General features: G+C 46.0%; 2 protein-coding genes across 6 annotated transcripts in view; one reads left to right on the forward strand and one right to left on the reverse strand.

Annotated features, from left to right (window-relative positions):
• LOC117239424 (potassium voltage-gated channel protein Shal) overlaps nt 1-23,263 on the forward strand; it is a 115,823-nt gene extending 92,560 nt beyond the window's left edge. For 3 of the 4 annotated variants that reach the window (XM_033504954.1, XM_033504965.1, XM_033504975.1), the window contains one exon: nt 1,625-7,894. Coding sequence is in view for 1 of the 4 variants with exons in the window: in XM_033505008.1 (XP_033360899.1) it covers nt 22,690-22,728 (39 nt within the window). In the remaining 3 variants the exon portion in view is untranslated. Of the gene's footprint in view, nt 1-1,624; nt 7,895-22,689 lie in introns of those variants that run through there. The other variant, XM_033505008.1, reaches the window with a different exon arrangement.
• LOC117239455 (glycine receptor subunit alpha-4) lies at nt 11,726-22,699 on the reverse strand. Of its 2 annotated transcripts, XM_033505019.1 has the most exons (9): nt 22,346-22,699; nt 21,605-21,680; nt 21,010-21,141; nt 18,470-18,647; nt 17,744-17,970; nt 17,594-17,676; nt 16,790-17,101; nt 15,863-16,068; nt 11,726-12,906 (listed from the first exon to the last, which is right to left on the reverse strand). In XM_033505019.1, the coding sequence occupies exons 2-9, from the start codon at nt 21,676-21,678 to the stop codon at nt 12,730-12,732; spliced, it is 1,389 nt and encodes a 462-aa protein (XP_033360910.1). In that variant the 5' UTR covers nt 21,679-21,680; nt 22,346-22,699; the 3' UTR covers nt 11,726-12,729. The 2 variants fall into 2 exon arrangements, with proteins under 2 accessions (XP_033360910.1, XP_033360912.1); XM_033505021.1 differs by lacking the exon at nt 21,010-21,141.
• Nucleotides 23,264-26,962: the final 3,699 nt, after the last annotated feature.

Genomic DNA, 26,962 nt, shown 5'->3' on the forward strand with positions numbered 1-26,962 from the left:
GCAGCTTTAGATATCGATCAGGTTCGCGGGAGACACCGACCGCCGGTCGAGTGTGTTATTTTCATCGGTGGCTTTTTCTTTCGCGCGGATAAGTTGGTCGTCAGCGGCACGAGCGCTTTCGCCAGAGACGAAAGGTTTCACTTACAGTCGGGGACACTCTCGAGTCCACCAGCCGCTCTCCTTTTTCGTGCTCTACACACTGCACACGGGGGAGGCGGGGTTGGGACGGGATCCGTTTTGCCAGGCCTGTTCTTAGCCCAACAATCGGTTCTTCTTCGTTCGCACGGGCTTTTCTTCTTCCTTTTTCTCCGAGGCGCCGTGACCGAGTTTCAAAGGAGGCCTAGTTCCCGCGCGCGCCAACTTCTCTGACTTCCTGAAACGCCGCGAACAATAAGCTCGAACCAACGACCCGGTAACGGATGCGAGACACGCGCCTACTCGTCATTTTTTTCCTATTTTCTTCTTCCTTTGTTTTTTTGTCTCTTTTTTCTGTTTCTTTCTTTGACGCTGCAAATGAAATTTTTATCGCGTTTTTTTTTTTTTTAGCCTTTGACGATTTGAATTTTTCACGTCCGAAGCTTGGGATTTTTGAAGTTTCGTTATTGTTTATAAACGTAAATGAAAGTAACGATGGTTAACCAGACTGGAGAAACCAAACAGATTGCGGTTAGTTGAGTGCGAGCGTATTCCGCGAATATTCGAACTCGATTTTCTCCAAAACGAAGCTCTATATGGAAAAACTTGATTCCACGTTTTCCACGTAATTTTACGCGAAGAATCGTTCTTTTTCTGGTCGCAGCACGATTTCGGAAACGCGTTGTACGACGTGTTTCGCCAAACTCGAGTCTTCGTGCAGGTCTCTGAAATTGAATTTCAATCTTCTCCGCGACGTTTTTCTCTTCAATAAATTCCGTTAAACGGTAGATATGTTCAAAGGAACGGTTGGCCGAGGTACAAAGAACCGGGAGGAAGTTTCAAAGGACTCGTTCTAAAAGAAAGTTGGTCGCGTGGCTATTTGGCACGCTTCGTGAGTGACACACGGCGCGACTTTTTAATGGCAATCTTGTCGAGATTTCACGCGACACGCTAACCAACCGAGGGATTTTTTCAAGGGAAATATACTCGACGTTCTTTTAGCCTGAATTTAACTCCTTGGAGAAGATTCTCTTCCCTAGCGAGCCTGTTTCATCACCCTTAGCCCTAGAGTAGCAAAGTAAGAGTGATTGGACCAAGACCAAGTGCCAGGAGATTTTTTATCTTCGTGATACTTCTCGACTTTATGACTTTGACAAAATTTCTGCTGCTCTTTTGGAACACAACGGTCTGCTGATTCTATTTTCACGCCGTAAATATCGCTAAACGTCCCTTGATTTCCTTCAATATAACTCGTATCATCCTGTTTAACAAACAAAGCGGAATACGAAAGCAATTAGGAGCAAGTATAAATTCGTACCACGATCTCAACCACCAGTAGAGCTCTCGAGAGTGGAAAATTATGCGAACGAAGAGTGACGATTTTCATCGTCCGCGTGGATTTTCATCGACAGTCTGGCACCTCGATCGATCTTTCGAACGACCGCGACTTACGCGCGAATCCAGTGTATCAGAGCGCTTTTAATTTCAGTAAGAAAGCAGAGACAGACGCGAGAATCGATGGCGCCTGGAACGGCAGGCGCCACCATTTACCATGAGAAACAAAGAGAGAGAAAGAGAGAGAGTTTCCACGGAGTCACTGTGAAAGAGAAAACTATAAAGCAAACAAACGTTCAACGAACGCAGAGCATTAAAGGATCGACGACGATCCACGACGTCCTCGAGGAGGACGGAAGCCGCACGTTCTCGAAGGGCAAGTATTCCGCGCGACTCGAAGCTGGACGGAAGACACGAAACCGGAGGAACGCGAAGAAGAGGACTTCCCGCCAACGATCGAAGCCGGAATTCTTCCTGTTTTCGAGGACGAAGATTCGCGAATGCACGCACACGCGCCTGCGCCACCTTCTTCTTTCTGTTTTCGCTCGCGAGATACGTGGCATCGATGGATTTTAGTCCCGTCTCGTACCGCGTTAGCTGCGCCTCTTTCCGCCCGAGAACACGAGGCGCGACACTCTGTTTGCAACAAAACGGAAAGAAAAACGAGGAAAGAAGAACGAACGTATCCGAACCGGAACGCCGTGAAATCGGACGCTGGTGAAAAACGATTCGTCGATGCGTGCACGTTGATCGACTTTGCCTCCTGTTCTCGCTTTGGAAAGGAGCTTTTTCAATTTCCAGCCGATCGGCAGAAAATGCCGCGCGACTCGCTGATTTCCGGCACAACTGGCGCGCGTTCCAGCCGCCTCGTTATTTCCGCAACGCGCGCGTCCATCAATCCGACCGGGAAACGAGCGTAGTCGCCATATAGATCGGTCGATCGAGTTTCGTTCGCATCGTTCCAACGAAACGCTCACTTTCCCCGTTCCTTTGCGCTCTTTCACAGCATCTTTCTTGGTACGTTTCCAAGAAGGACGTCGTCGGAACTTCCTCTTTCGAATGGACGCTTCTCGCAGCGAAAAAGTAGCCGGAAGTGCCGGGCCGAAATAATCGAGAGGAAGGACGGTGTCAAAGAATCGTATTAGCGATCTTAAACGAACGATCCAGGCGATAGGGAAAGCGAACGATCAACCGTCGTTTACGATCGTTCCAACTCTTACGAGTCGTCGTAATTCTTTAGAGAGAGTTAGAGAGAGAGAGAGAGAGAGAGAGAGAAAGTTAGAGAGAGAATGGGAGAGAGAGAGAGAGAGAGAGAGAGAGAGAAAAGAAAGAACGTCCCTTCTAGTTATAAGGATAAATTCGATTTTTAAAAATGTCTTCGCGAAAGCGAGAGAAATTCGATCGATCCATGAAACGTACGTACGTAGTTTCTTATAAGGAGTCTCTTAACTCGCTAGGTTTAAGTTAGCGAACGATACATTTAAGGGTACGCGAAACGACGACGATGATCGATCGATTCGTCGAGGCGGATATAAAAAGAGAAATATAAGAGAGCAGAAAGAAATATAGTAATTTTACGATCGCGGTCGTAAAACGTAAGAAACGATGGTACGAGTAGGGTTTTCGAATGGTATCCGCGTAGAATTCCCGTATTCGCTGGTGCCCTTCTAGTATTGGGGATGGGTGAGATCGACGAGAAACGATCGCGAGCGTTCGCTAGGGACCGCGTACCTTGATACTCTAAATAAAGTAAGATGATGCCCTCGTTCTTTCAAAACTCTTCGACGAGTCCAGTTTTCGTTCTTTTTTTCCCTAGTTGATAGATTTGTCGATCGAACAGCCGATTCGAATAATCAACGGGAATCGATTGTGGAATCGTTGCGCTTCAGCTGCATTTGTTCGGAATCGTTGTCGGATATCGAAAGTGAATGAGCCAATTTTTTTAATTCTACCGCAATTCGTAATTATAAAGTGGGAGATTGCAAGAAATACGGGGATGGAAGGGTGGGTCCAGCGAATCCACGGTCGAACCTCGTTTATCTCGGGGGATGAAACAACGTTAGAACTTCGCAGGAACCTTCTCTCGGGCGACAATAGGCTACGAAGAATCGGTGTGTTTTAATTTAAACGACGCTGTAAATAATCGTGGGAGGCATGGGAGGAGTCTCGTGTTGTCTGTAATTAACTTTGTAATTAATTGTAAACGATCTAACGGAGCGAAGACGAACAAAAGAGAACGAAAAGAAACCAAAAGCAGAGAAAATAAAAGAGACAGAGAGGATATATATATATATATATAATATGATAAATGCAAATAAGAAAAGGAATATATTATATATATACATAAAGATATACAGATATATTCTACAGGTAAACATACACATACGTACACACAGGCGCACACGAACGTAAATACGTCGGAACGAGAGGAAGTACGTCAGGAGGACGTATTAACACATATTACTAATCATACACATATACACATACAAACTTGCAGCACCCTCGCGTCGCGCAATAAAACAAATTCTAAATCAACTTTCAAAAACTAGAATGCGTGCCTGAGTGCGTGGGAGACCAACCCTCGTGAATCACCGAGCCCAACCCTTCTTTAAACTCTAATTTAGGTGTTAAATATTAGCTAATTTTAGATGAGCGAGGGTACGCGTGTTTTGGTTGCTCAAAATACTCTTGAAAATCGAAAGTGGGACGGAAAGGGAACAAAGGAAGGGAGAATTTTTTTATTTTATTAATTTTCATCCACGCGAGCTATGTGCATGGAAGCATCACGATACAGATTAAAGTCAAGTGCGGCAGAATTCTTCGAACCGTGTAGCCGAAAATAAGAAAAATGTAGAACAAACTATTTTCAACGTTGAAGCGAAAAGGGAGGGGAAGGGAGAATATTAGCGAGGTCAGGAAGTTATTAACATAGAATGCGAAAAATGCATCGTCGGAGGTGCGGCTCGGTGGTTCACGGACAGAAAAAGACGTAAACGTGAATCTAAGTAAATAAAAAAGAAAAAAAAAAGAAGATTATTACATTATATTAATATGATCGTAGAGATAATCGAGAATAATGTGTCAGGTCCTTTGTCGTCCAAAGAGCTGCAGTTGTATCACGAGATCGCGTATTAAAAAGCGAATGGGAAACTAGAGAGAAGGAAAAATAGAGAAAAGAGTGTAAGGTTAATGCTACGAAGAAATCGAACGTAGCAAAACGATGGCTCGAGCTTAATCCGAATTTAAATATAATACCTCTCTCTCGCAACATTTCAATTATAACGATCCCTCGATGTTATCGTACATTTTTTATTCCTTTCTTGTCTTAGAAAGATTCTAATAAATTTAAGGAAAAGCAAGAAAAAGAAAGAAATATAACAAATATGACGTACCCAATTTGTTGGTCGAGAAAAATGGCTGTCCGGGTTAAGCTTCGACGCCATGTTGCCTTTGCCAGCACGAAATTGCTCGGGAAACTCGGTAAAAGAACGAGGAATAAAAAAAAAAAAAAAAAAAAAGAAAAAGAAGAAGAAGAAAGCATAGAAAATAAAAATCGATAAAAAACGTAGCAGCGTGCGCGAGTTATTTAGAGATTAATTTGCCGGAACTAATTAGTCTGTCGTTGTTGGCGAGTTATCGCGTCTTTACTTCCGGTTCGCGACGCAGCGATGCACGGAGATTTTCCGATTCGGCAAGGGTCGTTCGCGAACCTTTTCTACTCGGTCTTCGATTTCGATTACGGATCGTCGGGAGTCCCTGGTTCGTCGATTTCCTCCCCGTGGTTTCTCGTGGCGTTAGCCGGAAATCGCGTCGGCGCTGCCGTTGCCGGCCAATTCACCGGCTAATCGATCGGTCTCGAGCCGAGCTCTATGCAAGCAATTTTCGAGGAATAAAAGAAAATAAAGGGGATGAAACGGTGACTCTCGTGATGCGTGTGCACCGAGGAAAAAGCTGCTTGACACTCTCTGCTTCCTATAGCGGAATACGACAGTCTTTATATTTACAAAATGGAAAGAGAGAAAGAGAAAAGTATCTCTGTTATTTGACATTATTGTTTATTTTCTGCGAACTGGTATTTCCATTGTTCCGATGATCTTTACACTTCTCTTTTTTTTTTTATTCGCTTTGTGGTGCACAAGGAACGAGAAGATCGAGGGAACACGCGATCGAGGGAAGCTAGGAACATGAATAACGAGTCTTTCAATTCACTACCGTACTGCCAATTTTTCCGATGAGACGCGTAATAACTTTAATAAGAGTTTAAGACGAGGCGAACTGGCGCGACGAGCGATACGATTCGCGTCCACATACGCTCGTCCGACCTTCGTTCGTCTTCTTTCGTCGCTCCGAAGTCCTGACGGAGAGCTATCCCGCGATGTTTCCGGAGGGACACGTCACAGAGGGTTCTACTCTTTATCGCTAAACCATTGCCACGGTTTTTCCCTATTATACATCGTAATCTACCGCTAAAGATAATAGCAATTTTCTCGAACAAACAGCAAGCGTCCGCGTTCTTTTTGAAATCTATAAATTGATCGATATTCAGCGATTTATTCCCCTGTGATAACTCCGTCGATGCTGCAACGTCCGATCCAACAAAATCCTACGTTCTGAACATACGTTCGAATCGATCGTTCTCGCTAAATGTAATCGACACAAAGAGAAAGAAGCGGGTACTTTCGCCTCGCACAATCAATGGAAAAAGCAACGCGATTCTCCTGCGGTGCGAGAGGAATCGAAGGAAACTGAATGAACCGTGGCGCGAGCATCAGAGGCGACTGAATTCGAGCGGCTCGATCGATCAGCCGTGCCGCTTCCGCTTTGTTTCGAAGCCGATTAAAAGAGCCACCCTCTCCGCCGGTCCCTCCGGTGGACTTGCTTTTGCATCGTGAACGGAAAAAGCGATCCTTTTGTAATCAGGACACCGTCCACAGGACCTGCGAGCGTAGCAGGATCGGCCAATGTTCCTGACACGCTCCACCGTGATTGCGATTCACGCCGTTCGACCGGGAGATCGAGCCTGCGATACCAAACTTCCAGGTTTTCCAGCCGCGGGAAATTATCCAATGAATACGAAATTTCTGTTCATTTGCAACGAGCGAAGTAGATTCACGGACGAATCTTGTGTTACGCGAAAGCGTTGAGAAGCCGACGGTGAAAGATTGAGAACGAATAGCTGTGCGAAAATTCTAGAAGCTACGTTAATTTTAAACGATGGTTTTTCCAAGCTCGTCTCGATGTTCGATAATTCTTAGAAAAGTTTCACGATCGCGTAATAAATAATTTTAGTGGATTTCTCGATGTTTCGTAAGTTTATCCGTGACATGCAACGCAAAGGTGTACATTTCTATAAACTATCCTGCCGTTATTGAAACTTTTACCGAGATTCACCAGTTCCTGGACACGTGTCCCTCGTGAAACTAAAGCTCTTACAGTTTCTCAACGCATGTAGGTTGCAATCAATTTCAAAGTTCCCTCTCCCGGTCGTGACTAGACAGTTTATGTAATCGAGCGACGATTAATCGAGCCAGATTGAAAACGAGAACAGACCGCCGGTGATTCGAGGATCGTCGCAACGCGGAGACCTGCGCCGGACACCGAGTTCGTCGAACTTCCCTTCTTCTTTGTATATTTTTCTTAAAACTGATCGAACAAGGGGGTCGCTTCTCCTTCGAACGCTTCTGATCCCGTTAGTTCCACGAAATTTAATTAATCCTCGAATCTTTCGATCGAACATAAAACTGTCGAGCGTTCTTCTAATCGAAGTTTTCACGCGAGAAGAACGATCAGCGAGGAAGAATCACGGGAAGTTCGAAAGGAAAGCGATCATCCTGACTGTTTTCGTAGCCTCGTGTAAAGAAACGTCGCCGAGAAAGAATCGAAAAGGGACAAAGACGATGGAAACTCCAGGGGAAAGAAACGCGACGATAGTGTTCGTCGAGCGGTGTCGCGCAAACGTCTAGTTTCCGATGCACTAACTTTAGTTTCCTAAGCGGACACGAGGACAATTGTCTCTCCGGTCAGAGGCTCGGGGTTACGCACCGTGTTATCGATCATACTTGGCAATAACGATATTTTTAATCGTACAACTGTAAAAAAAAACAAGATGGAGTAAAGAGAACAGAGAGAAACAGATAAAAAAAAACAAAGGAGAAAAATCTATATATATATAAATAAATAAATAAATGAATGAATAATAAATATACATACGTAATAAGTGGACGGAGAAGTAAAAGAATAAAAAAGAAAAAAAAGGAAAGGTAGTTGGAAAGACGATTTATCGACAGCGGTCAAGCGCCGGCACGTTGTAACAAGTACACCCGATAGTTGTAACTAGGAACGGGATGAAGACGTTTTAGCCGATGGTGTTGTCCGTCTTCGGTAGCTTCCACGCCTTACTCAAAAGTGAAAAATAAATTGAAATTCATATTTAACACGCTACAGTCCCTTCATTCCGTTCGTACGGCGTTTCGTCTCGCGAATCTCGCGCGATTAAATTAATTTCTTATCTATCGAATAATCGACCGATCGATCAAACAAACGAAAAAAGAGCGAAACAGACTTCTTCGCTTAGTACCCTTGACGCTACGGGCTAAAAGGAAAACCAAATTTTCCAATACTGCCAGTTCGTTCGATCCATCAAACACTCCATCTCCGATCACGCCTCTAACCATCGTTCATCCCAAGAGTGTCGACGAACTTCCCGCGATTCGTCCGTGGAGACCGCGCGTCCCCGTGTCCCACTGTCGAATTGTAGCAGCGGCTAACGAAAAGAAAACACGGAATTAATTGGTGTTTGCGGAACACCGGCCACAAAGGCGAAAGAGGTAGGCGCGCGCTCTCGTTTGCGCGGGAAATTGATTCGTATTTGCGTGAACGTGCGACAGAACGTGCTCGTTAGCCACCGGACGATACGAACCGGGCGCAACGGTATTTGCTAGCCGCAACGTAAACGTCGCTCGAACGCGGTATATTTATGGCTGTATCGCGAAACCCACTCGTGCCACTTTTTCGAATCGCGATTAGGTCGTTTTATTTCCGGAACGTCGGTCAAGGACGTCGATACTGGACCGAGCTTAAATTGGAAATTGAACGTCGACGACGCAACGAATGCTAGCTTCTATACAGATTCGACGAGATGTCCATAGTTTGCCCATCATAGACATATATCCAAGTTTCGAAACGTATTACGAAAAGATGATGGAGTTCCTTTTTTGAAGTAGATTCAGGTCGTGCTGTCCGTGCACCGTTTCTTCGCTAATTCCATCGAACTATTCAAGAGCATACGGTTTTCTATATCGGTGGTTCCGGATCTGGGTTACCGCGTTGAATAATATTTTTAAGGAAAGCGGTCGAAATTTCCCTTGACGCAACGTCGTTGATAATAGAGCGCTCTTTTCTTACCTCGGCCCTGGAACACGATTTTAATTGAGACGCCTCTCCTCTGCCCGATTATTCCTGACACAGTGGAGTGGAATTTTCGGCGGACAGAGCCGGTCGAAGAAAGCTCGCAATTACCGAATCTTCTCCGCGAAAACCAGCTCGTATCGATTCTCATCCCTGTTATATTTTCGACGTGCAGCGGATGCCGGCATATTCGGAAGCAAAGAATAATTATTTCGCCATCTCTGGTTGTGTGTCCGCCTCGGCTCGCCGGAATCCATTAACGATCGGCGTGCTTCTCGTTAACAAGATTGTCGACAGAAAGTCGATAGTTAATTACGCAAACGAAGGGATCTCGTTAAAGGTGGGCTACCTCTGTCCTCGATGTCGCCGAATCGCGACCGATCACATGCTCCTCCACATCGACATTCTAGAATTCTGTAATTGCCTACTTTGCGTGCTTGTTAACTTCCCTTAAACGACCGATGGATATGTGGAGATAAAGATGGCTGATAAGAGGGATGTCGCAGGTACTTGGAAATGTAATGGCAAGAAACGCGATACGAAACTCACCGATCGTCCACCAGAAATCTCACAAACGAAACTCACTGCCTCGTAAAATGAAATTCGTTTAGCCCGGTCATGTCGGTACGGTGCTTCGAACGTTCGTCTGCCGCGTACAAAATTCGCAACGTCTCGCCATATCGTTCCTCGTCGTGTCATTTCGCGTCGTATCGCGTCTCCTTTCGTCGTATCGCTGCTTCCTTTCAAGCCGCGCATCTACGCGAATTTTGAGAATTGGACTGTGAGGCTCGGTGGACACGTTTTCGAGACGCCACGTTGCAACAATATTCCAAATTTAAATTAATTCTGTTGACTCGTCGCACTGAAAGTCTTTAAATCGTTGGGACGCGGGGCAGAGGAGGAACATAAAGAGGCTGGCTGAAAGCTTCTCCGCGTAAACGGAGAGAGCAAAGAGAGGAAAGGAAGGAGAAGAAGAAAAATGGACGGAGGGGTTAGAGTGGACGAAAGTATCTCCATCGCGAGTACAAAGGCTCTCTCAGGATAAAATGCCATGATTAAAAACTCTCTCCTCGTAGACTGGAACGTGAGTTTGTACACATGTGTGCTCGTGGCATTGTCATTGCCGTTTCCGGTGCTCGCGGGCTGTTCGGCTCGCTTTCATCGTCCCGACTCTCCGTTTTTCTCTCCAAATAGAAGCCAGCCACCGTACGGATGGGCAGAGACGCGGCGAAACGGCGTACAAAGACAAGAGTCCAGGGAGGAAAGAAAAGAGATAGGCGATGACAGCTAGATCGGTCCTGAAAGCGGCGTTTTGAAGGAGTAAAACGACTTGAAGTGGCGGCGCGCGCTACTAGAGAACAAATTGCCCCGAGGGAAACACTTCCGTAGAATTATTTATTGTTACCAGTTTGAGCTCGGTCAGGAGTTTACTCTGGCCGGACGACGAGTATCTCTAAAGGATGTAACAAGTAAGCTTCGAGCTTACTTATTGAGTTGGATAATCGTAGGCATTTTGGCTGCTCGTGTAAAGATCGAAAGGAGAAAGCGAGTTGAAAGTGGAAAATAAGTGGCATGGGAATTTAAACGGAGAATAAGCGGGTTCCTCTTGCTATCCAAACTTTCCAACAGATTAAATTAAAAGAAGGTTAGAAGCGCGAGCATTTCGCTCCGCTTTCTCGTCTCTAACAGGTTCGATCGCCTTACGAGAGCACGCCGTTTAACGAAGCGATATCCGGACGCTCGCAGTTCGATGGAGAAGCTCGTTGGCGAAATCAGAAATGGAGCAGGGAGATTCGCGACGTTGGCCGTTAAAAACCTATTAGATAGGAGCGTTTCGCGTTCCTCGGGATTATTAAAGCGGTACCGGGAGAACGGGATCGGAGACGAGGGAAGTAGAGGAGCCGCGGAAAAACGTCGACGACGCGTTGTTTTAATTAAGCGGCAGCGCAGAAAAAAAAAGTGGAACATCTTTTCGAGGCAACGTGTTCCGTCTCGCGACACACAGATACCCATTCGACCGCGTTACAATTACGCCACCTTACGTACGGATTTAATTATTCCGCGCGAGCAACCGGAGCCAGGCCGCGCATTCGTTCCAATTAATTACTGCTGGTCGTTTACCGGAGATCCTCGTCATCGACTAAAAGTGCCGCGATCCAAATGGCGCAAGAGGAAAATGAAATGGCCAGACCCTTCGTCGTTCAGCCAAGTTCCTTGTTTCTCTATGAGCTTCCACTTCCTGTTCCGTCACAGCTCGCGTACCAGACAATCCTTTTTCGTTGCTGCAACTCTGGCCGTTGCGGTTTAAACGATGCCACGATCATTAATTCGTGCAAGGATGACAAGAATCGGGGTTGTTGCTCGAAAATGGTGGAAAATACTTTCTCGATTTCGAGAAACAGGTATCGATACCCGATATTTTACTCGACAATCCTTTTGTCTTTCTCCTTTGTGTTTACCTTTTATACTCAAGATGTCTTTATTTTTGATAAAAATAGATTCAGAGATTATTCTTTTAATACCGAAAGAATGGTAAGTTAAAGTTTGTCCAAGATTGTAGACTCTAGGTGGCGACCTCGAGTTCTCCGGCTCTTCGAGGTTGGAACTTGGCGGAAGCAAGCAAGTTCCATCGATCCAGCAGACTGAAAAGAAGGGGACGCAAGGAGGCAGGAAGCCAGGATCTGTTTAAATACTCGAATAAAAGGCTCTATCGACTGTCGAAAGAATAAATAAGCTGACTCGCAAAGCTCCACGTCTTTTTCATTGCTCCTTTCACCCAATCCTTTTACCTTCGCAATTTATTTCACAACGGGGCAAACGATTCGTCGCAGGCAGCAGGGCTCGTGTCTACGTATTAATAGTCCGTTTATTTGTCCTTAAATTCTGCGATCACACACAACGAGTAAAACTGTTCTGCGAAGATGTAATCACGATCGAACGTTCACGCGAACAGCACTGCCTTTTCGTTTGCGATATTCGAAGCGATTGCATGTCGAAGCTCTGTAAAGCTGTCGTATTTTTATCAATTTTCAATCGTTCCACTTTACGAAAACAACGTTTCTGCATAAAAGTATTCTTTCAACGATCTTGAAATTCTTTTACACTTTTTATCGCTTCTCTACTTTGTGTGCAGGTAATCAATGTTCGTAGAATTATTTTATTATTTTAAAGGCAAAAGTGCGGCGAGATACCGAGGAAACGCGAGGCTGTGCGCGAGAACGTTTCGCGGGAAATATCATCGAGTGTATCTATCGTAGCAAAACTCGAGCAGACAAGAGCAAGTGACCGAAGAGACCGGCTAAATTGAACGATCAATCGCGGTGAGCGAACGGGTCTTAAGAGATTGTTCAACGTGATACAGATGCGATCCGCGTCGAAGGTGCACGCCGCTCCCGTGGATCGCCCAAACGGGTGAGTACGTGATCGCTCGATTCGATATGCGCTCTTCGGAGGAACCTTAATGCGACTTAATTGTTAAAATGCTCTTACGATTAATGAACCGTTGACGGCGCGTGTTCTCTATATTATATAAAAGACACTGAAAATTCTTCTAGCGGACTATCTCGTCGTAGAAAAACCGTCCGGCTCGTTCGATTCTTGTTAATTGTTCGATGGCGTTCCGTCCAACGACCAAAGCTAAATTTCTCGTTGTCCGGCAGAAACCGAAGTTTCCTCGACGATTTATCCAAGTAACGAATCGTATAATATCATCATTTCGATCGTCTATGGAGTTTCATTTGGTTGAATCGAAATGATTAACAAAGACCGAACGAAAGACATTGTTGGAGACCGTCGACGATCCAGCGATCTTCGTTTCCGTGTTCGTCCTTCTGCGAGAGAAGGGCAGACCTCCTACAGGAAGGTGCTCCAGTAGACGACGTTCAGGATGAGGAATGAGAACGGGAAGAAGAATCTGGACACCTTGTCGATGTAGATCGCTGTTGCCCGACCCTGGCAGCAGGTGTCGTATTGCACGGTTGCAGGTCTCACGGGACTTCTGCTTCTCTCCGATTCGTTCCTCATGGGTGTCTGTTGAAGAAAAGCGCGTTCAGTGAGATCTTGAAATATTTCACGCGGTGTTTTCGAGCTTCTGATAAAACAAATCGTCAATAAACGTAGAAAAAACAAGCAATATCATCGAAACGATTCAAGAATAGATGGATATTAACGTTTCTTCGAAGAGAAGCCTCGCGTTCTTAATTTCTCTTACATCAGTCGGTGCAAGAATATAAACGAAGTGTAACATTTGTTATATAAATAAAGAGCGATCGTTTTCGCTCGGAGAAAATGCAAACGGTTGGAAATAAATCAGCGGTCATATAATCATCGAGATTCTTAGCCGAAAATGAGAATGTAACGTTGATTCTTACATTCTCGTGCGGCTGATTCATTCGCACATGTAATAAATTATTAAGCGAACCGTAAAAGCACGCGCTGCGGATTTCTACGGAATCACCGGACTGTGTCTAACGGCCAGGCTCGAATGAAATTTATATTAATCTCGAGTTACTCGGGTTCCTTGGGTCCATGTCTTATTCAAGGCACGCGAGACAATCTTTCTCTCGACCCTCGTGCACGCGGCCCTACAGAAACGGGAAATTTCGCCGCTTTTGACGTGAAACGTAACTTTCTTCCCCTCGAGTCTCGGGTCCCTCGTTATTTTCCCATTTAGAGGAATTTGTAATCGTTGCACGGTTAAACTCTGCAAATTCTAAATTCTCAACTTCAAGTTTCAAATCTCGAACATCAAGCCGTCAAGCGAGACCGTTTTAAAAAGGCAGTAGAGTTTTATAATTCGTCCGCGGGTCTGAATTTCGAAGGTCTATCGGTGATACCGGCGATTGAAAAACTCGGAAGTGAAAGACTCCCGGGGATCCATCTCGTTGGGACGAAGTTTCAGCGAAGTTGTTGGCCGAGCCAGTTTCGAAACTTCCTACTTTGCTTACCCGGGGCGAACTAATTTCGCCTCGAGATAATGTTTGTTCCCGTGCTTGGCAAATGGAAAACGCATCTTTTCGCGATCGCACCGGCCGCCATATTCGCGCGATTCTCCTCTTTTATACGCTTTCACTACGCGTTTCCTCTTGCAGCGCTATTTAAACGAGTCTTTACGGTTTAACCTGTCTGGGACGAGGAACTGGGCGAGAATTATTTTCGATGGAAGAGAAGCCAAGGAAAGTAAATATATTCGCAAGCCAAGAGGACTCTTCGTTATTCCCTGAAATTTATACTCGCCATCTTCTTCATTTTAACGGCGTAAAAATTGCTCCGCTGAAGTAACGAGTAGCAAGATAATTAGGTCACAGTTTTTCGATAAACTCGCCGCAACTCGACGCGATGATAATTTAAATCCATTCCCTTTAAACGGTCCTCTTCAACCTCTTCGCAGCATTTCGTACTAAAACCGTGTTTCCTCCGGTCGCCACTCGGCAAACTATAATTGACGTTTAATTTTGCGAAACGGAATACAATGTGAAACAGATACGGTTTGCTTTGTGCGAAACGAAGGGACGACGAGTCGCCTGTTGGCCTCTGCAAACTCGATTTCGTTACTGCAACGTTCAAAGACAGAAATCGACGCGTACTCGCTTCACAGGCCGCGCAAACTACGTGTTTGCGTTTCAGCCGACGTGGTCACGCTTTTCGAGGATACACGCGCGGAGATGTAAAGAATTTAAAGGCGGTCCATGCTAAATTCACGCTACGCCGCTGTCGTTAATTAAAACTCGCTTACATATTAATCTGAAACGATCCCGTGGCTGGTATCAACAAATTAATAATTAGGCACGTGGCGAGAACGTTTGCCAAATTCCGAAAGCTCGTCCGGTTATTTTATTTCGTTATTTTGTCGCTCGATCGTTTCATCCCTCTTGTTCGATTAATTGCGTGGAAATTTTCTGATATCTCGCGAGATACGAATATCGTGCAAACTTAACAATGTTTCCGTTAATCTCTGTTTCCTCCCCATCTTCGTCTTCTTTTATTTCAATTGAACAAGTTTTTCCGAGCAAGTTACTAGACTCGTGTGCAACTAGCGCGTTAATTAAAGTCGCAGCACTTTCGAGCCGCTGAAGTTGAAATTCTAAGTGTGTCAGGTGTTATCAAAGTGTCAGACGTGTACCGGGTGTTCGTGCGTTTCTTTGAACCGTATTCGCTACCTTTCTATCTTTTCGTTTTTCTCTCGTAGCACGCATTAAACGGTTGAGCCTGAAGACCGACCAACAAGGAGCAGAAAAGCACCAGAAAGGAACGTGTTTCCTCTGGCTTCGCCTCTTTCATTTTCCGTAATTCTGTTTCTCCAGTTTTCTCGTTAAACGTATTGTTTTCACTGGCGGACGGAGCTTGGCCGCGGTCGCATCGATCTTTACCATCCGCGCAACTATTTATCGTCACCGACGCCGCGCGTCGTTTGTAAACGCTCAACCTTACTAATTGTAAGTTCGAGGTGCAAAGAAATTTAGTTGAAACGAGAACGCGCCGCCGCAACTGTTCCATGAATTACGCTCGCCTGTGAAAACGGGCCAGCCTTTCTACTCCTATTTCCGCCGGTTTTCCGCGAATTTTCCGCCGCTTCTCACGCGGACCGTGCCGTCGCGATTTCCCATTTCCTCGTTCGGCTGTGGTAATTATTGGCAGCACGAATTTATAACGCTCTGAATAAAAAGTGTCGATATTTTTACGCGTATTTCGGCGGAACTTTTAAACTTCGAACGTTACTGCTTCTTAGCTTCGAATATCGCCACTCGCGTTTCCTTATTACTTCCATTCGAATTTCCATTCGACATTTTAGATTCGAGATGAAGCTGTGCTTCTTTACGGTTCTACTTTTTTAAAAAATGCCTACAAAAATCGTGGCACGCTCGTCAAAGTCTTCGTTACATCGTACAACTAGTTTCCGAATCAAACGATTGGAAAGTCTGTCGAGAGAAGATAAACAGAATTTCGCCAGTGAAAGCTGGCCGCTGAGTGAAACACAGATTCGTACTTTGAATTCGTCGATGGCCTCTCTTAGATCCTCGTCCGAGTAGCCTTTCATGGCCTTGGTGGCCACCGGTCCCATGTAGTTATTAACCACAGCAAACTCCATGAGCGACAGGAACACGAACACGCTGCACGAGGACATCCACACGTCGATGGCCTTCACGTAGGAGACCGGTGGCAGTGATTGCTGGGACTGCGTGTTCTGGGTCGCTGTAAATTACACACACGAAACGTTTCTCTGTCTGTCCCTGATAAAATTACATCGCAGTTTGCCATTTGTTTCGCAATTATACCGTCCCTTGCCTTCTATCTACTCTATCAAGTAATTCTGTATGAACGCAGTTACGTACGACGATGAAGTTATCGTAAGATTCGAATAGGAGAGCAACCAGCGAAGCAAGCTACGACCGTTCTCCCTAAACGCGTTCGTTTAACCCTTTTGAAAACACATCCTCCATCCCTTTCAACCGGCTCGTACGGTTCGCAACCTGCCAAACGTAGACGACGCAGACTACTTCAGAAACCCGAACATAAAACGCACAGTTCGTATCGCCAACTTGAAGCCCACGATTCTAAAGACATCTTGTTACGTGGTGTTCGAAAACGCGTCCCACGTCCCTTTCCCCGCAGCCCATGTGCCCTGTGTCGTTTCAGCTCGAACGCGTACATACCGTGTCGTTTGGAACGTCGCGAGCTTCAAAAGCTTCAAGCGGTTCGTTATCTGCGCGCGTATCCGTAACTAAGAAACGCGGCTGAAAAAGCAGGATAGAAGGAACGCGACGATAAATACGAGGAACGAGAAGGAGAAAAGTCGATCTTAATGCGGTTTGTGCGGTTTTATCGGTCTATGGGGGTGAAAAATGGTGGCGAAGACGGTGATAGGATCGGTCGATCCGCGTGCGGAAAGCAGTCGCAGGCGCGACGACCTTACCGAGGGTCAGCAGTGACGTCACTCCCAGAGTGACCCGGGCGGGAATCGCCTCGGGTTTGATCCAGAACGCGATCCAGGACATGACGACGATCAACGCGGACGGTATGTAAGTGTGGAACAGGTGATAGCCCAATCGACGGCGCAGATTGAACACGATCTGGATGCACGTGAAGTTGCCGGTCGAGTACTCGATCGTGCAGTCGGTTGTGTAGTTGTTCGAGATGTCCAGCTGAGGAAGCTCGATCTCGGGGTTCACCACCAGCGGGTCCGTCATGTTCCAGATGAACACTAGGTCCTGGGTGGTGTGCGACACTGAAAGCACACGGTACTTGCAGCGGAATGCGATACGTTTGATTCTAAGCAAGCGCATGGAGTTTTCGTGTCAACGAGCAAAAGGTTGTTTTACTGGCACGCGTTATAATCCCTCGAGGGAGTTCACTGCGTATGGAAAGTTAACGCGTGGATAACGTTAATATATAGAGGCAAAGTAACGCTTCTAAAAACGAAATTGGGTGTCTCGCGTCGTCAAGAAAGGAATTACGTTCTCAAGAGATCAAGAAGGTTCTCAGGTTGGAGAGGATTAATTCTTAACTAAGGTAACCACGGTTTGTTCAAATATGGAGCGGTGTGATATTAGAGGGACGAACGCGCTTCTATTTGTCTGATAGCATAGACCAGATTAACGAGTCGGAGTTTCATTAATTGATACGAGGTACGTTCGACAGGATTGTGGGAAATCGCAATATATTTTGACGGGGACTAATCTAGTCGGATGTGTCCTCGAGAAATGTAAGCGGTACGTACGACTTTCGATCATCATTGAGCAAATTTGAGTGTCGTGAGGATAGGACTCGAACTTCATCGCGCAAGAGAGGACGAGAGTCAATCTGTAGAAAAGAGAAGATATAGTTTTTTAGAGGATAATCGGCAGACGATGATTTCGCTCGATCTTACTTCGACATGTAAAGCAGCGTCTTGTCGTGGTACAGCCAAAGATAGTGATTCGGTATGGACATCTCGTGGAAGGTGACCTTCTTCGCGTTTTTGAAGAAGCAATCGGGCCTCCAGATATTGTGCAGCCAGTCTACGTCCAATATTCTGTACTCCTCCGACATGTTCTCCGGAAGTCGTAGTCTAGAGTCCCGCCAGCTTTGCGCCAAAAATATATCCGCAACGTACGTCTAAAAGCAAAATCCCATATTTATTCCTTCAGATACTACGCTGCAAGTTACGTATTTTTAAAATAATTCGTTCTCAACAATTTTCCAACTGAGAATTTTTCATTCTATATCGATCTTAATTCGATAATTTTAATACGATCGTCGTTTCATCCTTATTTCGGTCGTTTCTATTCAACGATCCTCGAAAAAAGAGGACTGGAAAAGAAGGTTGGCGAGAATTTAAACGCTAAATAAAACACGAGCATCCACACGCTCCGTGGCCCAATTTGCATACGTTTTAGCGACGATGCAGGAGAAAAAGTGCGCGCAACCGCGGCGTTTCGAAAGGTGCGGAACGTCGCAGCCAGGCTGTCTCTTCAACCCGCACCGAGTCACCCCATTTACACGGTTTTCGCTTCTGTCCGAGGCGCGTGATACCGTACGCGAGCAGGCTTCCCCGACGTTGGTTAGGTCTTAATTAAACGTGAGTACCGTCGGCCTCTCTCGTCTGCGAAATTACCATCGATTCCTCGTTTATGGAGTCGAGGCTGAGCACCGTCACGTGAAAGTAGACGATTGTAGGTTGGCCTAGGAACTTCGGCGCCCTGTGTTTGTCGTACTGCTTCGGATTCAACGGCAGGATGTCCCTGAGTGACAAAGAGGCCTCCTTCCTACCGTACTCCTCGAGATCCGACTCCCTGGAACAGAATAGAGAAGCGAGGAGAAACGAGACTGGCAAAGGAAACCGTTGGAACTCTGTCGTTCGTCGCGAGATCATTTTGTTTTTATCGTATTCTCGATACAAATTCGCAGCTCGCGAATGATTCTATCTGCTATTCCATTTCGTTTAATATTTCCCGTGTTTAATTCTACTCCCTTGGATTCCTTTGTCCTTGACCTTGCCGTTGCACTTTTTTCTCTTTCTATCTCATCAGCTATCAGATCATCTTATCTTTCGTTTAACCTTATTACCTTATCTTTTGCCTTTGATCGTTAACGGAGCTCCGTATTGATTTCGATACCGCTACTTGATCACAGGGGAATAACTCAATGGAGAATTTTAACTGAAACTTATCGTCTTGCCAAAAAAAAAAAAAAAAAAAAAAAAAAGAAAGAAGAAACGAACAAATCTTACCATCTACTTGTACATTTATAGAATATGCTAATCGAGGCTATCTGTATTTTTTCGCGTTCGAACTTCCCTTCTGAATTGCCTCGGACAGCGCGTATTAGCTGTTTGTTTATGTATAGAATATGGTAATCGAGAAGAAAACGTAGCAACACGAGTTTCAGTGTCTCTCAACATCCTCTCTCCCGTTCTTCCTAGATATCTTTCTTTCTCTCCAACGTCATCCCTCAACTTCTAATCTCGAAACGATACACTTAACTCACGAATGGAAAGTTGAAAAGAGACTGTCACTGTTTCGACGCTCGAAGTCATCGTCCCCTTCAGTTTCATCGATAATCAAATTACGAATCTATCCCCTCGCAGCGGTATAACGATTCTCTATGAAGATAATAAAAAAATAAAATTGCGAGCGTCTTAGGCACACCGTTATAATTCCAAGCTCTTCAGCGATAACGCGGCTGCATAAATTCACGGAACGCGATAGAAATCTTCTTGATGAAGGAAGATTGGTTGGAAATCCGAGAACGCCTCGTTAGCTCTCGATTTACGATACTCGACGGCAATTTCGATGAATTATTTCGTCATATTTTTCCAGCGCGAAAATATCGATGAAACGTCGATGGATCGAGCAGATCGAGGGCAAAGGAAGTCCACGAACGGTACGCGAACGGGACTCTAAAATATTGCCGAGATTCCGATGAAACAGCAATATCGCAGAAGCCATAATAGGTCTTCGTGCTTGGCACACCTTTAGGTCCGGCCGAGATATGTTCGTGTGTTCCTTATACGCGGACATTTTAATATGCTAGTCTAGGAGCTGCGGATCCGGTTTCCCCGAGAATTTCCACTTTCGTTCGTGCAATTTACCCGCCCTCTTTTTCGTGATTTACATCGAGCTCGGTTTCGACGACCGTGTCGTTCGATCTTAACCGAATTGCCAAGGAATACGACGCTGCCTTCTTGCGCTTCGACGACCCGATCTTTGATTTATGACTCGTCGTTCTTTGCAAGCAGCGGAATTAACTTGCAATCGGTCGAGTTTTATAGGTTCTATAAATTGTCTTTCGATCGCGCAACTCATCATGCCGAATCAGCGCTACGACGGTTACTTAATCAGGCTCTTTCATCGTTCGTTCGTAATTTACTTCCTAAAGGTGTCTTAACTCTGCTGCGTTCTTTGTCTCGCTGCCGCGTCAATCTTAGTTTCTTGTCTAAATTCTAAATTTCCCAAATTCGTGGAAAAGACGGGAGAATCGTCGCCGACATTCGTAATTCCTCGTTTCAATTTCGCGCTCAAGCTTTTACGTAGATCTTCGATTTTCCGCTTATTGAAATTCGAGAGTTACGGTGGGATCGAACATCCCTGTAAAGTGGACCAGAGATTCTCGCGTGGACTCGGATAATCGAGAGAAAATTTGTCATCAGGTGTATCGAGTTGATAAACCGCGATAAATGTCGGTCCGCGGATCGACGTCCGTTTATCCGGGCGCGCGACTCGAGCGGTCTGGTGTCAAACGAGTCGTGGCGCCTTATAGCGCCGTGAAACCTGCCAAGCCGATAATCTACGACAAGACTTTCAGGAATTTCCTTGCAATTTCTTCCGGAGCGACGTCGATCGCGGAACTCCGAGCCCGGATCACCAGAGAGGCTCTTCCGTTTCACCGACGTCTACCGATCAACGGCTTTTCTGTTTGTCGAGCAAACATTCGCCGATGGATGTTCGCGAAGATCGCAGCAGAACTCGCGACAAAAATCGTTCGCGAAAGCTGTTCGTTGGAAGGGTGCGCGCGTTCGTAAAATTGATTAAACGATCGGAAAGGGGAAGAAGCGTATGGAACGATGAGACATAAGATAGCGTAGTGTGCAAAGACATAGAAACGGAGAAAGGGGGAGAGAAATTGTTTGATGATGTCGATCATTTGATGCGTTACCTTGCGATCTTCGGAAAAAACCGGTACCCGCGTTTTCTCGCCGAAAGTCGAAACGTACTCGACGATAGGCTATCGACTTTAATATGCCAGCCTTCGACCTCCGTGGAAAGTACCGGTTCGCATATTTCCTCGCTGAAACTCGACACAGTGGCGGGTGATGCTGGGCCACCTTCTATCGTCGCTGTGTTTCGCAACGAGAACGAATTTACCGAGGAATCTTGCAATTCTTCGTTCGCGCTTCTTTTTTCTTTTGCCATCGTCAGGTTAAAATTTCTTTCGGACAAAAACGAGAATCATGGTCAACGCGAGTCGAACTTAACGAGAATCGCGAATTTCCTTACGTTTCACGACGGTACGTTCGTTCTTTTTGCATGTAGGCCACGATATCGTCCTCGAGATCGCGTTTATTCAGCGATCGAAAGAGAGCGTGCGTGAAAGAGAGATACAAGCACAACAGGAAAACAGAAGGTTCGAGAGATTTCCATCGATCGAACGAGTGGAAAGATCAATCTGTCCGCCTTCGATCCAACGCTAATCTCGAGCGTTCTGGTCCGATCGCGGCTTCTATAGCTTCCAAGTATGTTCGTCTACTCACGGAAAATGTAGGGCCGCCATGTCAAAGAGCGTGTACAGGTAGCAGCATAGGATCACCAGAAAGTGTCTCGTCATTCCTGAAACAAATATACGTGCGAAAGGATGTCAATGAAGCGGCAACATCTGCGTTGCTTTGAAAAGAATAGATCGTCGTAAAGGTGGCGATCAATGCCGGAACAATGTAATTTCGAGGGGAAAAATTCGACAAAGCGGAACGAACGGCTAGCAGAAATGGGAAATTTTTAGCGATACCAAGTCCCATGATTCGACGAAGAAACCCTCGCGCCACGGGGTTCTATCGATGCCGCACAGGCGAATTTAGGTCGAGCTTTCAGGCTCGTTTCCCGACGTTGTTTAAACTTCGTCGTTCTCCTTTCGCGATGCTTCGCTATTAAGATGTTATTTCTAACTCTCTGGCCGACAAATCAAGAAAAATCAAGAAAATTGTATTTCTTTACGATCGAGCGCCAAGTACGATCTCTTTTAACATCAATATCGAGCGAGAAATCACAGACGAGAGTTTATCGAATCGAGTATCCGACGAGATACGAACGAAACACCGTTCGGGGCGAGGAAATTTCCCTTTGCGATACGTTTGCCATCGACCGACGAGGAATTTGAATATGCTCTGGTTACCATCCGGTGAAGTTGGTTCGCGGCGCAATCGAAATGGAGATGCCGAGTAAAGAATTGCCAGTTCTGTGTCCTCGAAAATGTTAAAAGATGAACGACACGAACTCACCGATCAGCTGTACATTCTACCGTGCCGATCCTCTTTAATCGAGCAGTTGGCGCACTCCGAATCCCTTCCTGACCACTCCAGAATTCCTTATCACGGTAGCACAGCCAGTTTATCAACCCACCAGCCACATCCGCCGGAAATTCCCTCGAATATCCATCAAAGTCGATAAGCTAAACGCGCGTCGATCTGCGACGAACACTTGGATCCGCGAAGGATCATCGGAGGTTTGGATCGACGAAACCGATCGACCGATTCCAAACCTCGTGTGTGTGTGTGTGTGTGTGTGTGTGTGTGCGTGTCTCTCTCTCTCTCTCTGTCTTTCTGTATACTCGTGTTTGTTATAGTTGGTTCCTCTTTCTCCGTTCGACAAGCGGCTACGATGAAGAGGCTCGAAGGAAACAGTCGGTACACCGACAGGCCGAATGGGACGAGAAATATCACACTTGCACTAGCCGTGCAATTTCACCGGTGGCAGTTTCGGTGCACGATTCGTCGAGGAAACCCCAGCAAGGATCGGGGACACGGCGCGACTCTTATCGGCGAAGGGTTGATTCGCCACTCGGCCACTGGCCACTGGCGGGGCTTGCTGGTTCTGTAAACCACCCTGTCGGTCGCTGCCTCTAAGCCAATTTGCCTATCGACTAACTGATTAAGCCCTACTCTCTTTCATCGTGGTAGACGTGGACGCTCTACTGGACCTACCTACCCTGTTCGACACTGTGTGCCTCTCTACGTGTTGGTAGACGCGCACGTTCGTGCAGGGCCAGCCTCGTGTGCGTTCCGTCGAGAGTCTGTGCGAACGTGTTCCAGCACCAGATACGATTATACGCTAGAGCCACGATGCGGCTGATCCAGCCGCGTTTTCGTTCTATTAGAATTCGCCCCTTTTTTTCCAGAGCCGATGGACTTTTCAGATCTCCACTTCCCGTTTCGTTATTCGCAACCAGTAATTACGTAACGAGCGTAATACAGCGTCGTGCTGTGGCGGCTGGTAGCAATCGGAGCAACGGGAATTCGGAGGTTTTCCGTCTTTTTTTTTTTTTTTTTCTTAAGGAAATTTAATCGTCGGGTCGACCAGTTCGATTCTGGCGATGTCGACCGTCTTTTGAAAATTTAGGATAGTTCGTGGTAACGGAATTCGCGTTAGATTTGAACTCAGCAGGCAATCTCCATGTTAGGTAAACAAATCGATGGTGCCATAAATGCTGGAACGTGCTGATCAATGTATTCACCATTATGCCGCACGGTTCACCGCAAATGGAACGTCCGAGCTGCGCTCTAAAGGCACACAGAGATTCTATTTAAAGGCAGATGTTTAACAAGCTATTCAACATCCACGTTTCCCGTGTTGCTAATGGCAAAGAGAATAATCGGCTGCTCTATTTCAGGCGAACCGTGCTACATGGTAACAGTCGTTGAGTTCGCCACAGGCTCGCCTCCTTTGAGATTGTTGCAAGACGCAGCCGAATCTGCCGGCGAATCGACTCCAGCGAACTCTCCGAGTCTCTTGACCCTGCGCGAGCTAATAAAATCTGCGCCGTATCTCCACGCTTCACGAACTTTCCATCAACTTTCGTAGGATACGCAAGACGCGTTTCCATCTTTCGTTTCGTGTGACTGGATCACCTGGCGCGCGTCAAACTTCGCTCGAAATTTCCATACAGCGCGTGTATGCTTGGTTAATGCTAAATTCGAGCGATTGTCTCGCATAGAAGCACATCGTGCATTCTATAGGCTTTCCAGAGGCTCCAGAAAGAAATAATTCTCGAGCTAGCGGTTCCATGCTTCCGTACAATCGATGGCAGGTAATTCGATGCAGATTCGATCTTGTTTATTATTAATTAATTTAATTGCCATGTATCGCGATGCTTTATCTTTCAATGGACGAATAAATGGAAAGTCGAATTACCCGTGGCCTTATCCTGTCCCCGTCGCCGTAATAACTGGTTCATTTATTCACACATCCAGTGAAACGCGCGTGTGTGCACACATGCACGTTATTGGATATAAATATCCGTACGTGGCCGGTTATGGCACACACGCGACTGTATCGAGTGTACATGCGAGTATCGATACCCTTCTGGTCTAATGAGATTCACCGAAGGCGCAAGTACGAACGAACAGGGTTTTCCGAGCGGGTCCGATCGATCGACTCCAGAAACAGGATCCGGCGATTCTTCGATTATTCCCGATTAATTACAGCTCTCTGTGTCAAATTGATCCGGGTTAATCATCGAGGGTAAGTTGAAGGAGCGTTCAAAGACCGGAAGGAAGAGTTTCTCGACGAGGATCGAGATCGAGCAGCATTTACTGTCGGTGAAAGGTAACGTCGTTGAAAGGGAATCGCGGAAAGGAACATAGATCAGACTGTAATTGCTCGTGAACAACGCGCGTAACGAGGATAATTCTTTGCCTCTGTTTGAATTGTTCGACTCGTGCGGCGCGATCGATCGCCAAAAACAGTCGATAATCAAAATTCGAGTCGCTCGATTCTAACGTCGAATCCAATTTGTATTTTTAGCTCGTCATCGAGGCGAGTTCGACGTCGTTGTCTGATCGCGCGTATTCACCACGGCTTTGTTTCGCTTTCGTCTGCTCTATTTGCCGCGGAGCGCCTCCGCGCCCCTTTCAGAGTAATTATAATGTACGCTGGCGCGAAACCAGCGTGAAAAATACCGATCTATTTTGATAGAGAGGACTTTCTCTCGAGCGAGGAATCTGGACCGCGCCATTTACACGGCGCGAACATCCTGATTAATCGTCCCTTCGATCGCTTCTTAGCCATCGATCTTGAAAGTCAGCAGTCTCCTTCCAAGAAACCCTACCAGTCGACTCGTTATCGTTTTTTAGTATCGCCTCAAATTTATGTTTCAACTAGGCGTCGCGTATTCGTGGTTGCTGAATGTACAAAAAAAAAAAACAGAAAAAATGCATTACCCGGTAAGTAAGGGTGACGACAGGGTGGAAGAAAACCGCGGGTAGACGCGCTCTAACCCGCTAGAATCCAATTATTCGACGAGCGAGTGTTTTGACAGTTGGCGCGGTTAAACGAGTGCAGGGTGGCAGCAGCCGATATTCGCAGGTTGAAATATACCTTTAAATCCTCTCTGCGCTCGGCGAGCAGCCGAGGGGTAAGTGGGGTTAAGCTGGCCTAGTCGTGAGGTCGCGTCAAATACAATCGTAAGAGGGATGTTACCGGGTTATACATGTACTGGGCGTTTTATAAATTCTACAACGCTTCAAACGAAATAAGTGGACGATCTGTCGTCGTAGCATTGGCTGGTGAAAGCATCGTGGAAAACACACCATCGTGGGGACCATCTTTCGTGCGAATGGATCTCGAATACCGATCGTCTTCGAAAAACATCCTTGTTCTTTGACTTCCATGAATTCGAACGAATCGGGAGCCGCAGCTCGCGAATAAATTTCTTTTACGGCGTCCGAATGGCGAACCTTGAACCGCGAGGAATTCGAAGAACGAAAAACGGAAGCTCCTCTTGAAAGAAAAAAAAAAAAAAAAAAAAGAAAAGAAAGAAGAAAAAATCGTTGGATCGACTGATCGTGTTTTTCTGCGGTATTTTTAACGAAGGAATCCTTAGGTGTGGCACGGTTACAGATTTCATTCAGGCGTCCTACGGACCGATTCGCGTTTGCGTTTGCATTTGACCTATATGCGTTTGCGGTCTACGTTCGTGCACGCGTGGACGCACGTCCAAATTGGACGATCGATCCGTGGCCGATGTGGATATCGATATCACAGCCTGGCCTGAACGTTTAATTTCACCGTGTCACTGTTTTCGCTGGAGTGTTTTGCCAAGGCACGATCGAGGGTAATGCGGACAGACCGCCGTGTGTGTGCTCTGCAAACAGCTCGACGATTTAATTAGTGGCCGCGACAAACTTTCGCGAGTAAGACGCGTTCATTAACTACCGATCGGTTGCTCGATCTATAGATTGCACGGTTTAGTCGATTCGACGAAGATCGCGTAGAGCTGAGACCGACAGAAATAAATTTCGTTCTTCTTCGAATAGCATCGAACTTACTTTGATTTCTTACTTGATACGAATTTACTTTGGTTTCTTAAACTACGTTCAGATTCTCGTCTTTCTTGCTACTTTACCTATCGCTCGCGGTTAAACTCGTATACCCGACCGATTCATTCGTTCGCGGACACGTCGCTAGTTCTGGCAAAAACCAATTAATAGGCTGCCGGTCGATGAGCATTGCCATCGAAATGCCTATTAATAGGCTTCTGGTAAGTAAAGTGTCAATTTTCGCGAAGATCAAGTTTGTAACGTACAGTGGCTCGCGAAGGTATAGTTACACTTTTATAGTTTTACGATGTTCTACAAAGTTATGGAAACGTTGTATCGATACGTTACGCGTCGCACAACAAATTTCGAAATTTCTGTAGCGTTAAGCTCGACCATCGTAAAAATGGTAAGCGATCGAATAGTCTCGTGGTGCAGTGTAAGCGTCCAGTTCGACGATTTTCGAGAACTCGCAGGTAATAATAAAATACGCAGAAAGTTATCCAGTACTTCGGTTAATATATAAACAGGACGCTGGTGCGAAATGGTTTTCGGGAAGAATGAGAAACTCGAGCAGCGCTTTTA

This window comes from Bombus vosnesenskii, unplaced genomic scaffold, assembly GCF_011952255.1.
Source record: "Bombus vosnesenskii isolate JDL3184/JDL3185 unplaced genomic scaffold, Bvos_JDL3184-5_v1.1 scf7180000013264, whole genome shotgun sequence".
NCBI classification, from domain to species: Eukaryota; Metazoa; Arthropoda; class Insecta; order Hymenoptera; family Apidae; genus Bombus; species Bombus vosnesenskii.